This window comes from Grampus griseus (assembly GCF_964374135.1).
Source record: "Grampus griseus genome assembly, chromosome: 7".
Taxonomy (NCBI): Eukaryota; Metazoa; Chordata; class Mammalia; order Artiodactyla; family Delphinidae; genus Grampus; species Grampus griseus.
Genome location: NC_139001.1, coordinates 50,234,239 through 50,248,555, shown reverse-complemented (window position 1 = coordinate 50,248,555; position 14,317 = coordinate 50,234,239). Strand labels below are relative to the sequence as shown.

The window sequence follows — 14,317 nt, the reverse complement described above, 5'->3', positions numbered from 1 at the left end:
AGAGAGGGAACAAACATAAAACAAATAAAATAGTGGCTCTGAATACAAAGATATTAATAATTACAGCAGATGTAAATGATCTAAATATACTAATCAAAAGACAAAGGTTGACAGAATGGATAGAAAACCAACACCAACAAAAAAACCAACTATATGATGTCTAGAAGAAATTTAAAACATAATGATGTAGGTAAGTTAAAAGTAAAAGGATAGAAAAAGATACACCTTGCAAACACTAATCAAAAGAAAACTGGAGTAGCTATATTAACATAAAACAAAATAGACTTTAGAAAAAAGAAAATTACCAGAGATAAAGAGGAACATTGCATCATGCAAAGGGTCAATTCACCAATAAGACATAAAAATATTAAATGTGTACACACCAAATAATATCACCTTTGACTTCATGGAACAAAACTGACAGAACTGAAAAAAGAAACAGAAAAATCCACAATATTTGGAGACTTAAACATTTCTCTCACAGTGATTGATAGATGTAGTAGATAGAAAACCAGCAAGAATATAAAAGAACTAAAAAAAAGTATCAATCAATGAATCTAATTGACATTTAAAGAACATTCCACCCAATAACACCAGAATATATATTTCCAAAGTGCACATGAAACATTCACCAGGATAGATCATATCCTGGGTCATGTAATAAATCTTAACAAATTTAAAAGATTAAAATCATACAAATTATATTCTTTGACCATAATGGAATTAGAATAAAAAATTAATAGCATAGGGCTTCCCTGGTGGCGCAGTGGTTGAGAGTCCGCCTGCCGATGCAGGGGACGCGGGTTCGTGCCCCGGTCCCGGAGGATCCCACATGCCGCGGAGTGGCTGGGCCCGTGAGCCATGGCCGCTGAGCCTGCACGTCCGGAGTCTGTGCTCCGCAACGGGAGAGGCCACAGCAGGGGGAAGCTCACGTACCGCAAAAAAAAAAAAAAAAATTAATAGCATAAAAAGAAAAGAAAAACCTCCAAACAGCACCAAATTTAACAACACAATCCTAAGTAAGGCATGAATCACAAAGGTAATCTCAAGGGAAATTATAAAACATTCTGAACTGAAGAAAAATCAAAATAAAACCTACCAAAATTTGCAGGATGCAACTAAAGCCATTCATAGATGCAGAGCACCTAGAACTCTTTAAGTATTGCTAGTGCAAAATTGAACAGTCATTTTGGAAACAGTTTGGCAGTTTTTTATGAAGTTAGACATATCTTTGTCATTTAGCCCAGTAATCATATTCCTAGATATTTACCCTAGAGAAATGAAAACTTACGTTTACACAAAAACCTATACACAAATGTTTATAACAGCTCAGTCGATGATAGCCAAAAAGTGGAAACACCCTAAATATCCTTCGAGACATAAATGGATAAACAAATGGTAATACATCCAAGTAATAAAATATTCAGCAGCAAAATGGAATGGACTATTGATACATGCAAAAACTTAGATGAGGGCTTCCCTGGTGGCACAGTGGTTAAGAATCTGCCTGCCAATGCAGGGGACACGGGTTCGATCCCTGGTCTGGGAAGAACCCACATGTCGCAGAGCAACTAAGCCCTCAAGCCACAACTACTGAGCCTGCGCTCTAGAGCCCGCGACCCACAACTACTGATCCCACGTGCTACAACTACTGAAGGCTATGTGCCTAGAGCCCGTGCTCCACAACAAGAGAAGCCACCGCAATGAGAAGCCCGCGCACCGCAATGAAGAGTAGCCCCACTTGCCGCAACTAGAGAAAGCCCACGCGCAGCAACAAAGACCCAATGCAGCCAAAAATAAATAAATTAAATAAATAAAAATTAAAAAAAAAAAACTTAGATGAATCTCAAAGGCATTTTGTGTGTGAAAGAAGCCAATGTCCAAAGGTTACATACTCTATCATCCCACATATGGCAATCTCAAAAAGACAAAAGTATGGCAATGAAGAACAGATCAGGGATTGCCAGTGGTTAAGGGTGGGAGAAGCTCAAGGGAACTGGGGTTTTCTTGTTTGTTTTGAGGTTATGGAACTGTTACGTATACTGATTGTGGTGGTAGTTACACAAATCTAAACATGCATTAAAATTCATAGACCTATACACCAAAACAAAAGATAAATTTTTACCATGTTAATTTAAAAAATAAAATTTAATACAAATAAATATTTTTATTTGTTTACTTTGCAAATATAAGACACAAACTTCCCCAAATAAGATTTGAATATCTAGGTAACATCAAGACTAATCTGACCACAAAAGAAAACCAGGAAGATAGTGATATACTCACCACTGCTTGCCCCTCTACAGTTTCCATTACTAGAATCCATAGGAAAATCTGAAAGGAGGTGATAGAATAAAGTAAGAATCATAACATGTTCATTATTATTTCAAGAATTCCCATATTAAAATCTAATTCAGTCACAAGCTGATTTGGGTAAGAACCCAGGTGTCTCAAGGAAATTGATTCTTGTTAGTGTTGTGAGGTTGACACTCTACCATTTGTAGGTCAAATAAGGACACAATGTATTCTTTCATGTGATTGACAGTTGATATACTCTTTTGAATCTTCATCAACTGTGCATACTATTTCAGCATTTAATAAACAAAGTTTCTGAGTTTCACAAAAACTTCCTGTAGCTTTAAAGCCCATGAATATATTAGGTATTCACCCAACACATTTCTTGATGGCTAAAAGAACTAAATACACCTCTTCAATAAACAGATGTATCACACTTCACTGGCATACATTTTAATTCTTAGTGCTTAAGGAAAGCATGCAGAAAGCATTCTTGTGCTCTGGGTTAACTGCACACTAAACAGTTCATTTGCATAAAGGAAGCCTACCATCCAGGGGACTACTCAAGCCAGTGCAATTAATAGACACAGTAATAATTGGAATGTGCCATCAACTCTTCATGATCCCCAAATCCCAGAAAATGATAAAATGATAAATGGTAATGAAAATGGTAATTATGTAAAGTTCTTCTTTGTTCTAGTTTAGAAATCAGCCTCTAATGAATAACACTGAGCGCCCCACCAAAGCACTATGCTGTACCTAATTATATGTTCTTACTGACACTTCAACTCAGTACACTTACACGAGCATTTTACATTTGTATTAACACTTTATGTTAAATGAGTTTAATGCCTCTGTTTATCCTAATAGAAAATAATGTTCTTCCTCTGTCCTTTTTCTTCACAGGTCATATCATGAATAAATTAAATAAGGAGGGGTAATACCATTTTAGAACAATAACACCCAAAATTACAACTAATGAATTACTTTCCCAGGCTTAGTAATCATTAGCTGGTATTTTAAAAGGTATATCCTAGGGAGTTTCCTGGTGGACTAACGGTTAGGATTCTGGGCTTTCACTGCTGTGGCTAGGGTTCAATCCCTGGTTGGGGAACTGAGATACCGCAAGCCTGCAGTGTGGCCAAAAAAACTAATAAAAAATAAGAAAAAAAGCTATATCCTAGGAAAGATGGCAGTCACCAAATAAAAATATAGATAATTAGGCAACAAAGACTTGATTCTAAAATGTTTGGTTCCACTCAGGTCAGATACTATGAATTCATTCTTGAATAAGTCTAATATGCATGTGATAATATGCATATGATTTATACAAAGATGATCTCTCCGTAAATTAAAAAAGTATATTGATCCACATTTAAAATAATTGCTTAATGTCAAAAGGTTGAAATAAAACTGAAAGATAAAATTCTTCTCTTGGAAAAAGAAAACCCCTTTGAAGCAGCTGAACCTGGGAGCTTGGTTTTCTCTTTTACTCTTATTCATAGGAAAATGTTTCTACACTTTTTAAAGTGCTTAGACATCAGTTGTTAGAATCATAAGAGAGAAAACCAAAGTTTTCTGATCATAAATAATCCAAAACAACGTTTTCAGAAAGTTAAACTTAGGGATTCTAACAAAATTATCCTAAATTAAAATAGTGGGTATTAGTAGTAGGTTTTAATGCCCCAAGGATTTCAGGTAGGGGTCATACAGGTTTCCAGGAGAAGAGTTCTAAAAAAGAGCTGGAGAAGGAAAGGAGGGTTTTCCAAATAGAGAATAGCACATGCAAAGGTCTGGGGTGAGAAACCACAGGACTCATCAAAGGACCTGCAAGTCTTCCAGTGGGGCTAATAGAGTGGTGTAAGCAGAGAGAAAGGAAACTAGAGAGGTAAGAAGGCATGAAATCATGAAGACTAGAGGCAGATATCAAAGGATTTTAAACAACAGATTTGTACTTCAGAAAGATCACCCTGTTGGAATAGGGAGGCATCATACTGGAGGTCAGCAGCCAATTATCATTCTAGCTCCATAATGCATGGAAGAAATGGTGAGGCCAAAACAAAGAAAGTACCATTAGGGAAGAAGGGGAGGGAACTGGATTCAGAGTAGATCTAATAGCACTTGATACCTATTGAATGTGGGGGATAAAGAAAAGGGTGGAAGCAAAGCTGACTCCCAGGCCTGGAGTATGGGTGTGGCAGTGCCTCTTAACAATATAGAAAATACTAGAAGAGAATAGTCATATGAAGGTAAGGAGATGATGAGTTCACTCTGGGGCCTGCAGAGACTGAGGGGCTCAGGGTTAGACACGAGAGTCTGGAATGTATGTCTTCTGCTGTCTCAGAAGTGCAGAGAAGTACTTGTCTCTTATCTCTTGGAATCCATTGTCCAGGACTGTCTTCTATTCTCTTAGGCCATATATAAATGGGCTTTTGAAATGCAATGAAGAAAACTTGTTCCTTTAACTGAAATCTGATGGTTGAAAGACACAGATTCTCTGTACAGTTAGTATCACCTATTTCTTCATAAGAGAGGAAATATAGCTTAAAATAGGTCCTGGTTTGAATCTTCTTTCTATTAATAGCTTTATGGACTTGGTGCACTTAACTTCTCTAGATGCTTCAGCTTCCCTTTGTGCAGATAAGAGTAATAGTATTATACCTACCGTGCAGTTATTACGAGAATTAAATAAATTAATATGCACTGCCCACTTAGAACAGCACCTGGAACATACTAGGTATTGTTAGTTCTTATTCTGTGGCTGCTAATGATTCCTGTTCTGAGAATGACACGTCCTCTTCCCAATCACATTAATGTTGATTTACCATTTATCATTCACTTCACATGAGTATTTCTTTTTGTTCTTCACAATCTCAAGGTCAAATGACTTGCTCAAGGTACAACATTAATGGCAAATCTGGGATTCCAACTAAGGGCCCATAACTTTAAAACTGGTGTTCTTTAAACTGAGGATATATAGCCAATTCTTAATCATTTAAAACTCTGTATGGTGGTTCTTGGTCTCCTCTTTTGATACACCTAGTAGGAGGAGAAAGGACAAATATAACTTAGTCATTTTTTCTATTTATAGCAAACAACTATTTAGAATTTTGTGGGAACGAGATAAAAGTGAATTATTGAAATACAATTTGGAAACTACATGAGATTCCATTACCACTGATAATTGTGTTAGCTATAAATAGAATTTAATATCATCGCATTCTAAAATTCTCTTCTCTACCCCATCCAGAGTGCCTTTCGATATTTTACATTATGAAGAAGCTTTAGAATCATGTTTTCTCTCTAGTCTTAATCTAAAATGTCCATTTCTCCTTTCCATTCCATTTTCCTCCTCATATCACACTAAATAATTCTCCCTTCTTGGTATTTGGCCCCTCAAATATTTGTAGAACAGGGCTAAAGAAAAGGCTGCCTGTTCCCCAGAAAGTGGAGAAATGATTAAACAGCAGTGCATGCATGTGAAAGTTGGCACAGCTCTGCCAGGCGAGAGAGGGCTGGGAGAAATGTGCTGGGCAAGAGCTGGGGTGACAACAAAAAGCAGCAATGACTGAGGAGCGATTATAAAGCCCTTGGCATGGCAAACCAGGAGGCTGTATAAACACCAGTTAACTATCATACCATAAATTTTCTTAAACACTCAACATCTACATTTCTGAGATAAACTATTTGTAACTAACAGACATCCATCAGACTCATTCTTTATACCTATTGCTCCCAAAGGGATTTGTTCTTGAGCCTGAGGTCCAGGTCCATTTGTGTACAATGAAATACCAAGTTTATATTCAGGAGAAATAAGATCTGCTTTCCCAGTTAGTTCTCAGTGTGAAGCTTGTTTCCCAGAGTTGAACTGATAAAGATCTAGGCCGTATCTGCATTTACCAACAGACCATGTTTGTCCAAAAAAACAAACAAAAAATCAATTTGAATAACAATGATAATAATGGTAAAATAGCAATAGCAACAGCAGCAATTTGTTGAAGACCTACTATGTACCAGATGTCCATGGGATGTAGGCAGCACGTCCCCATGTTACAGATTAGAAAACTTTGAATTGGAGAGGTTATATCATTTCCCTATAGTAACAGTTGGTATGAGGCCAGAGTCAAGATTCAATACCTACCTAGTCTGCCCCATTCCAAGCACATACCCTTTACTCACTATACAATATTAAAGATTTGACTAATATCTTAATTAACTGGCTGAATGACTAAATTGAACCGAATTCTCAGATAAAGCAGGTGTACATGCAGTCTCAACTCTCTAGTAAATATAAAATGTGGAAAAAGAATAAACTTCATGTGAATTTCTTAGTAATAATCAGGAAGATACGATCTTTTCTTTATAAAATTATGTTTGCCCCTAATATTTCAAAACAAAAAGTAGTTTGAAGCAATATTTCATTTTAATAAGATTTTGCTTTGTAAAATGTCCTTAAACTTGTTGGTGGAGTCATAATGTACTACAAGGGAACAGATCTGAGTGAATGGTATGATTTGAAAATCCTCTTGACATTGAAGGAAAGTAAAAGGTGGTTCCATTTTATTCAGGGAGACCTCATTTTTATATCTGCTAGGTTCTAGGCATAAGACATAGGAACTCTGTTTATACCTAGAGGAAGGAAAAAAAAAAACACCCTGCTTTGTGAACTACCATATCCCACTGAACCAAGGAGTATATTGCATCGTAAATTAAACTGGCCACATGTGGTAGTTCCTAAGTAATTCCAGGTGGCTGACAGTTTGACCCAGGATAGGGAGTGTAATTTTCAGCAAGCTGGCCTTGGAATCCACCATTCCATTCCCCTTCCCCACCTCCCCTTCAGCTCCCTCCTGCCACAGTCTCTGATTCACACTGAGGGTTATGGTAAAGGGAAAGGGAAGGGAGAACATCACTAAAATACAGTTCCAACTGCCACCTACCCCTACTTCTTTTTCTAGCAAGGATGCTGTCAGCAAAGCACATTATGGCATTTGAAAGCAGCTTAGCAATCAGGTTCCATGGACTGACAAATTGTTTCCATGCATGTCCTATTTGAGGGCTTCAATGAGGCAATTGTTCTACATTTGGTCTGATGATAGTTAACTTAAGGGACACTTAAGGAAACTGCTTTCCATTCATATTGACCATGGCTTTTGAGAGCCATTAACCTTGCCAAACTTCTCTCATTTGAGGTGCATCTCTAAGAGAGGTTTCAGAGCAAGAGGAAGAATGCATTTCAGTGTGAACCACGGCCACCTCATTCCTAGCCCTTGGCCTGAGAAGAGCACCAGCATTTAACTAATCTAAGCGTCTGGCAGGCCAGGGCAGCAACTGAGCTCTCCCAGTGTCTGCACAGCCTGTAACGTTAATGAGTACAAAAGCTCAAGAGTGCTCTTTTAGACCAAAGATTAATAAGAAATACATTTCTTTTTGATTATTTTAAACAACCAGTTGTTGGTTCGTCATTAAAATCAAGACGACTATAAGGGTAGTCAAAGGTGATAAACTGAGGTGACCATCAAAAAGCTCTTGAAATCTTCCTGTTCAGTTTGGTTTTGTACAAGTACTTTTCCCCTCCCCACTCACTGTATGTTAAGTGGGTCAATGTTCACAGAATGCAATTTTTCCAAATCAATTCCCAGACCACCAAGAACTATTTTACCTAGAAACGGACTAAGGACATGAGCTTAGGCTGAGCAAGTTGAGAGGCAGAAGAAAAAGTTGATGCCCCAGAAATGAACAGAGAAGGAGGTATAAAGACATCACATCTAAGGGCAGAGTTGATCTGGGGAGGGTGTGAAAGAGGACCAATCATAAAAGATTGGGTTTATATTTAAAGTATATGAAGGGTGAAATTTTCGCATTTGGGGTAATTGGTAGGAATGATTTTGAGTTAGAATTAAACAGACTATAATGAACTAGATTTAGCTGGGGTCTTAAGAGTTATAACTTCCCTAATTAGACCAAACACTAGTGAGAAAACAACTTGTGATCGATTCCATTTACTGTAGAACTGTAATAAAGTTTTACAGTAGGGAAAGACTGAAATGAACCGGTGGTTGATACACACAGAGAAAGGGCATAAAGTATCAAAGACAAATTATTTGCAGAGCTTAAGAGTGGGATAAAGGGTGAGATTAAAAATAACATTACATGAGTGTATGATGATAACACGCCTTAAATATAACTCCTTTCACCCATATGTCATTTACAAAATGACTTGAAGGCATGTGGGAATGTGAAAGGAGCCCAGCAATTTCACTCCGCCAGCTCTGTGGCTGCAGGAAGTCTCAGGAGCTAATTAGCAGTGGATGGCAATGTTTCCCAGCTATTTCAGTCTGGAATGGAAGGACAATTTATCTCATTGAAAGGAGGGGGAAATTTAAGGTGAAGGTAATTGCTCAAACTGGATGTTGAGCAAACACATACCACTAACATCTGTGGGTTGGAGTAAGGTTATTGGAATTATCTTGGCATTTTTAACGATTAGAAGAAAACAGTTCTTCAGTTCTCTGTTTTCACCATACAATCTTGACAAGTAGCTAAACACAAGGAATATAGAAAACTGATGACTGAGAATGCAAGAGAATCAGGCAAGAAAGTTAAGTGATTCTAAACAAATTAAGAAAGTAAGAAAAAAGCATCACTATAGGAGATGTGGTTACTTGGACACGTAAAGAAGAAGCGAAGGGGCAGTGTTGAGTAGAAGTGTAATGGGAGTGGAGGGAACTGAGTGTTTTAGAAATACAGATCGCCTATTGAAATAGAGTGCATCCGTTGGAAGGGTGATGAGGTGAGAGAAAAAAAGGCATGGTGCTCGACAGAGCAGTAATTAAGAGAGACATTAAGAGAGGTGATCCAAAGAGAAAAGACAGAAATCAGAGAGTAAAGGCAAGTAACAAGGACTCCAAGAAGTAAGCGGCTGGAGGACGCGCTTGGGCGGGGGGGAGGGGGGGCGCCGCAGGTTATGCAGTGTCAGGACTCACCGGCTCCGTCTGCAGTGACGATGGCCTCGGGAGAGATGCACACGCCGCGGTCATAAACCGGCAGCTCCTCACAGGCCAGGCTTTCCGGCCACGAGTGGCGGTATTTGATGAGGATGGGCTCACAGCCCTGCCGGGCCCGCTCGCACACAGACTTGCAGGGCTTGATGGGCTCGTGCTGGAAGTCAATGGTGCAGATGGGCGCGTACATGGCGCAGAGGAAGAAGAGCAGATCCGGGCTGCAGTGGGTGCCCAGCAGACCTTCGAACTGCTCGATTGCCAGGATGGCGTTGGCCTGGGTGCTGTGGTGCAGGTGGTTGGGCATCTTGGTCATGTTCCAGGGCAGGGACTTGCACAGGGGGATGCGGACGGGCTCACAGGCTGCCGCCCGCGATCCGGGCACGCGGAGCAGGCAGAGCGCAGCCAGGGCGAGCAGCCCGGCCCGCAGCAGCAGCATCCCTCCCGGGCTGCCGCAGACCATGATCCCGGCGGGACGGGGCAGGGTGCAGCAGTGCCGAGGACGCCAAGAGGCCCGCTCCGCCGTCTCCTCCTCCCCCCTGGAAGTGGACACAATGATCTGGGAGCTTCTCCTCCCCCGGCAATCTCACAGCTTCCTTGGATCAAATTCCCCCAATGGGGTACCACGAGCTTCGCCGAGCTCCAGCCGCCGCCGCCCCTGCCGCTCCTGCAGCTCTGGCTGCTCTTTCCCGACGTCTAAGCCTTCTGGGGCCGCAGCATCTATTTATTCCTCGCTCCCTCTGGCAGAAGCATCGGACTTCGCAGATGAATCAGTTGAGAGGAAAACAAGAGGAAGCGAGGGAGAAATAAAAACAAAAGTAGAATTCAGCTGAGGTAGTTGGAGCTCTGGGGTGTCACCTCCCCTGGATTACAAAAAGGTGCTAAAAGAAGCATGAAATGCTCCCAAGTGAGGAGGAGGACCGGAGGGGGGTTGGAGAAGGGGGGAACCAGAGGGCAAAGACTCCTAATGCGGGAGGGCGGTGCAGGAAGAGTTTGCAAGTCTTGTAGGCTGAGCAGAAGGTCCAATTTTTGGTGTGAGCCGCAGGCAGGAGAGCACCAGCAGGAGGAGCCTCGACGGGAGGTCTGTGGCTCCGACCCTCCGCTCTTCACTTTCCTACCTACTGACCCGACAGGCAGCTCCGCCCCGGTGCAGTCCCAGCCCTCCAGCGCTCGCTCCCCTTCCCGGGAAGGGAGTGAGGGGTCCGGAGAGAGGTCTGTGGGTTGGAGGCGGAGGAAAGGGAAGCCTGGAGAAGCAGTGAGGATGCGAGAACCCAAGACACAGCAGACTTGAGACGACCACCTCTTCCCCACCCACACACGGGGGAGCACCCCGTCAGCCCCCCACCCCCGGCTCCAAAGGAGAGCCCCCGGCCTCTCACTGAAGAGCCCACCCCAAATCCCCACGAAGGAGTGCCCCCAGTTCCCCACTTGGGAACCCACCCGAGTCCCACGCTCCCTGGAGATATTTCCTTTAAGCAAACTATAGCCTCACCTCTGTGATCACCGGCTCTGCAGAAAGTCAGACCTGAGGGGGGAAGACTTAAGCAACGTCACTCAATGTCCAAGTCGCAGGAAACAGGGACGCCTGCAGCGGTGTTGGAGCCTTATCAACCCAGAGCTCCAGACTACAGAGGTCTGCATTTTGAGTAACTAGGTGGAGGGAAATCGCCTTTCATACAAGGAGAAGAAACGCTATATAATTACAAATAGGCCACCAGAAGCAAGATATGGGTGGGTTTTTTGTTGTTGTTGATATTTTGTTTTTCCTTTGTCCTGCAGAATTAAAACTTTTGAGTTTTGCTTTTTAAGCTTCGAATTGAAAATTGCTTTAAAGTACCTGGGCATTTTTTTTTCCAATTTTACTCACTAAAATAAAATGGCATTTATTAACTCTTCTCACCAATAATTTCACCTAACACTTGAGAGATGTGTAGGAAAATTTCACTACACTGGTAATGATAATGATGATAATGACAACAATAAAACCCTTTTCATCCAAATGAGCTCAATCTAGAAAAGAAAATGGAAAACAGATCCCCTCCTGGTCTGCTCCTTCCACTAATGAGCTGCCTCTTTTCCTCCCTCTCCCCCTTCCTCCCTTTTCAGGGCAAATTGTAAATGAATGACCTACAGAGGCACTCCTACTCTGCCCTTTCAATGGGAAATTACTGAGCAAAAGGATTGCAGAATGTCAGAAAACACAGCCTTCATTGGGAAGAGAAGGAAACAAACCCTAAAACAAAACAGGAAGTCACCTTTGCTCTGCATCAGTGAAACATTTCGCTGCTTTAATCCAGCCATTTATCACAGTCAATAATAAGCAGACAAAAGATGCTTCCACTTTAGAGCACCAAGTGAGATGGTTTCCATTCCCCAGCATTGACTTGACAGCACTTATAAAATGTCAGTGCTAACCTGAGTTTATGGAATTTTATCTCTAAAATGACCATAAACAGCCATTTGGGACTGCAGTAAATTATTTCAGAAGGAAGTTTGTTCCACTTAGGAGAAAAGAAAAAACAACAGATGGCAGGTAGGGAGTCATTTAAGTGAGTATACCAACTTTGCCTGGCCTACAATTATTTAGTGTCATTTAACAAAAGAAAGCGAAAAATTATATAAATGAATTAGATGAAAAATGATTTAGTAAGTAAAATTTAGGGAAAAAAACAAATATAAAAACAGTTAATAATAGAGCCTTTGGGGGGGCTCTGTAAAGAAAATGTAGGTGGAATTTTCAATAAACTAGAAGGAAGAAGTGAGGAGTAGATATAATAGATTGTTTGATAAATATATTTTCCTGTTCATCTTAAGTCTTAACAGCATGAGGGAAAAAAAATGAGCCAGTTGTTTTAATGGTTCTACAATTATCTGAAATAAAGTGTGTTTGCCTTCCCCTGCACATAAGTCAAATATCCCCTTTGTCTAACATGTATCCTCACAATTTTTCTCTAATCCAAATTTCTCTTTATCAAAACCTAAAATAAATTCCAGAAGCCTTTTTGGGTTTTGGCTTTTTAAAAATTTATTTCTTTATTGAACTATAGTTGATTTACAATGTTGTGTTAGTTTCTGGTATACAGCAAAGTGATACCATCATATATATATATATATTATTTTTCATATTCTTTTCCATTATGATTTATTACAGGATATTGAATATAGTTCCCAGTGCTATACAGTAGGACCTTGTTATTTATCCATGCTATATATAATAGTTTCCATCTGCTAATCCCAAACTCCCAACCCATCTCTCCCACAAGCCCCCTCCCCTTGGCAACCACAAGTCTGTTCACTATGTCTGTGAGTCTGTTTCTGTTTTGTAAATAAGTTCATTTGGGTCATACTTTAGATTCCACATATAAGTGATATCATACAGTATTTGTCTTTCTCTTTCTGACTTACTTCACTTAGTATGATAATACCTAGGTCTATCCATGTTGCTGCAAATGGCATTATTTCATTATTTTTTATGGCTGAGTAGTATTCCATTGTATATATGTACCACGTCTTCTTTATTCATTCATCTGTTGATGAACATTTAGGTTGCTTCCATGTCTTGGCTATTGTAAATAGTGCTGCTATAAACATAGGGTTTGTGTATCTTTTCAAATTATAGGTTTTTTTCCATACATATATATATATGACCAGGAGTGGGATTGCTGGATCATATGGTAACTCTATTTTTAGTTTTTTAAGTAACCTCCATACTGTTTTCCTAGTGGCTGCACCAGTTTACATTCCCACCAACAGTGTAGGAGGGTTCCCTTTCCTCCACACCCTCTCCAGCATTTGTTATTTGTAGACTTTTTAATAATGGCCATTCTGACCTGTGTGAGGTGGTACCTCATTGTAGTTTTTTTTTTTTTGCGGTACACGGGCCTCTCACTCTTGTGGCCTCTCCCTTTGCGGAGCACAGGCTCCGGGGCACAGGCTCTGGAGGGAAGCCCCTCATTGTAGTTTTGATTTGTGTTTCTCTAATAGCTAGCGATGTTGAGCATCTTTTCATATGCCTATTGGCCACCAGAAGCCTTTTTGAGTACCCTGCTTGGTTCTGATCATTTTTCTAGTTAGTTCCCCTTGAACATCATTCATTTTTGCAAATTATTCTTTAGCACTTGCCAATTTACTGCTTCAAAAAAAATTCTTCATTATTTCATCTGGGTGGGCTGTGCCTTCCTAAATAGCATGTATGATTTTTCTTTTTAAAGAAGAGACTTCATCTTCTATTTCTTTTGAAATAGTCATTTGAGAAATGTTGGCTGATGGAACTTGGAATGCAATATTTTAAATATTAAAATATACATATATTAAAGAGAAGTAAAATACAAACAGTAAATTATGATAGCCAAGTTTGAAAAGTAGGCTATACAATCATGAAGGAAACACAAATGAGGTATGGCATTGTTTCCACTAGTAGATGAGCTGTACCCTCAAAACTGAGTGCCTGGGCTTCCCTGGTGGCACAGTGGTTGAGAGTCCGCCTGCCAATGCAGGGGACGCGGGTTCGTGCCCCGGTCCGGGAAGATCCCACATGCCGCGGAGCGGCTGGGCCCGTGAGCCATGGCCGCTGAGCCTGCGCGTCCGGAGCCTGTGCTCCGCAACGGGAGAGGCCACAACAGTGAGAGGCCCGTGTACCGCAAAAACAAAAACAAAAACAAAAAACTGAGTGCCTTCAAACAGGCCCACACTAGAGAAAATGAAGGGAAGGCTGAAACCGGGTGCCCCAGAGGAAATAGGTCATTGGTAATTTGTTTCTCTTATGTTCTGTTCTACACCACTTTTTTTAACCAGCGTTTAACGGACAGAACACTGATCTTGTAAAACTGCACCTGGGCTACATGAAAGACAGATGATTGCTTTAGACATTTCTCCCTATCTGGTGAAGAAATTTCAAAGTAGATAATCTGTAGGCCACACAGAAGGGGCTGGAGAATTGGAGCTTTTAAATGATATTTTGATGGGCATAGCTACAGTGATCTTTTAGAACTCACCTAGTTGGGACTGTGGGTCAATTCTGG

At 40.6% G+C, this 14,317-nt stretch overlaps 1 protein-coding gene across 1 annotated transcript in view; it reads right to left on the bottom strand.

Moving 5' to 3' along the window:
* The window catches only part of FRZB (frizzled related protein), a 34,471-nt gene extending 24,174 nt beyond the window's left edge, over nt 1–10,297 (bottom strand). The window contains exons 1-2 of the mRNA XM_082658685.1: nt 9,282–10,297; nt 2,287–2,334 (exon numbers count right to left, since the gene is read on the bottom strand). Of these exons, the coding sequence (XP_082514811.1) occupies nt 2,287–2,334; nt 9,282–9,759 (526 nt within the window). The 5' untranslated portion in view covers nt 9,760–10,297. The remainder of the gene's footprint in view (nt 1–2,286; nt 2,335–9,281) is intronic.
* Nucleotides 10,298–14,317: the final 4,020 nt, after the last annotated feature.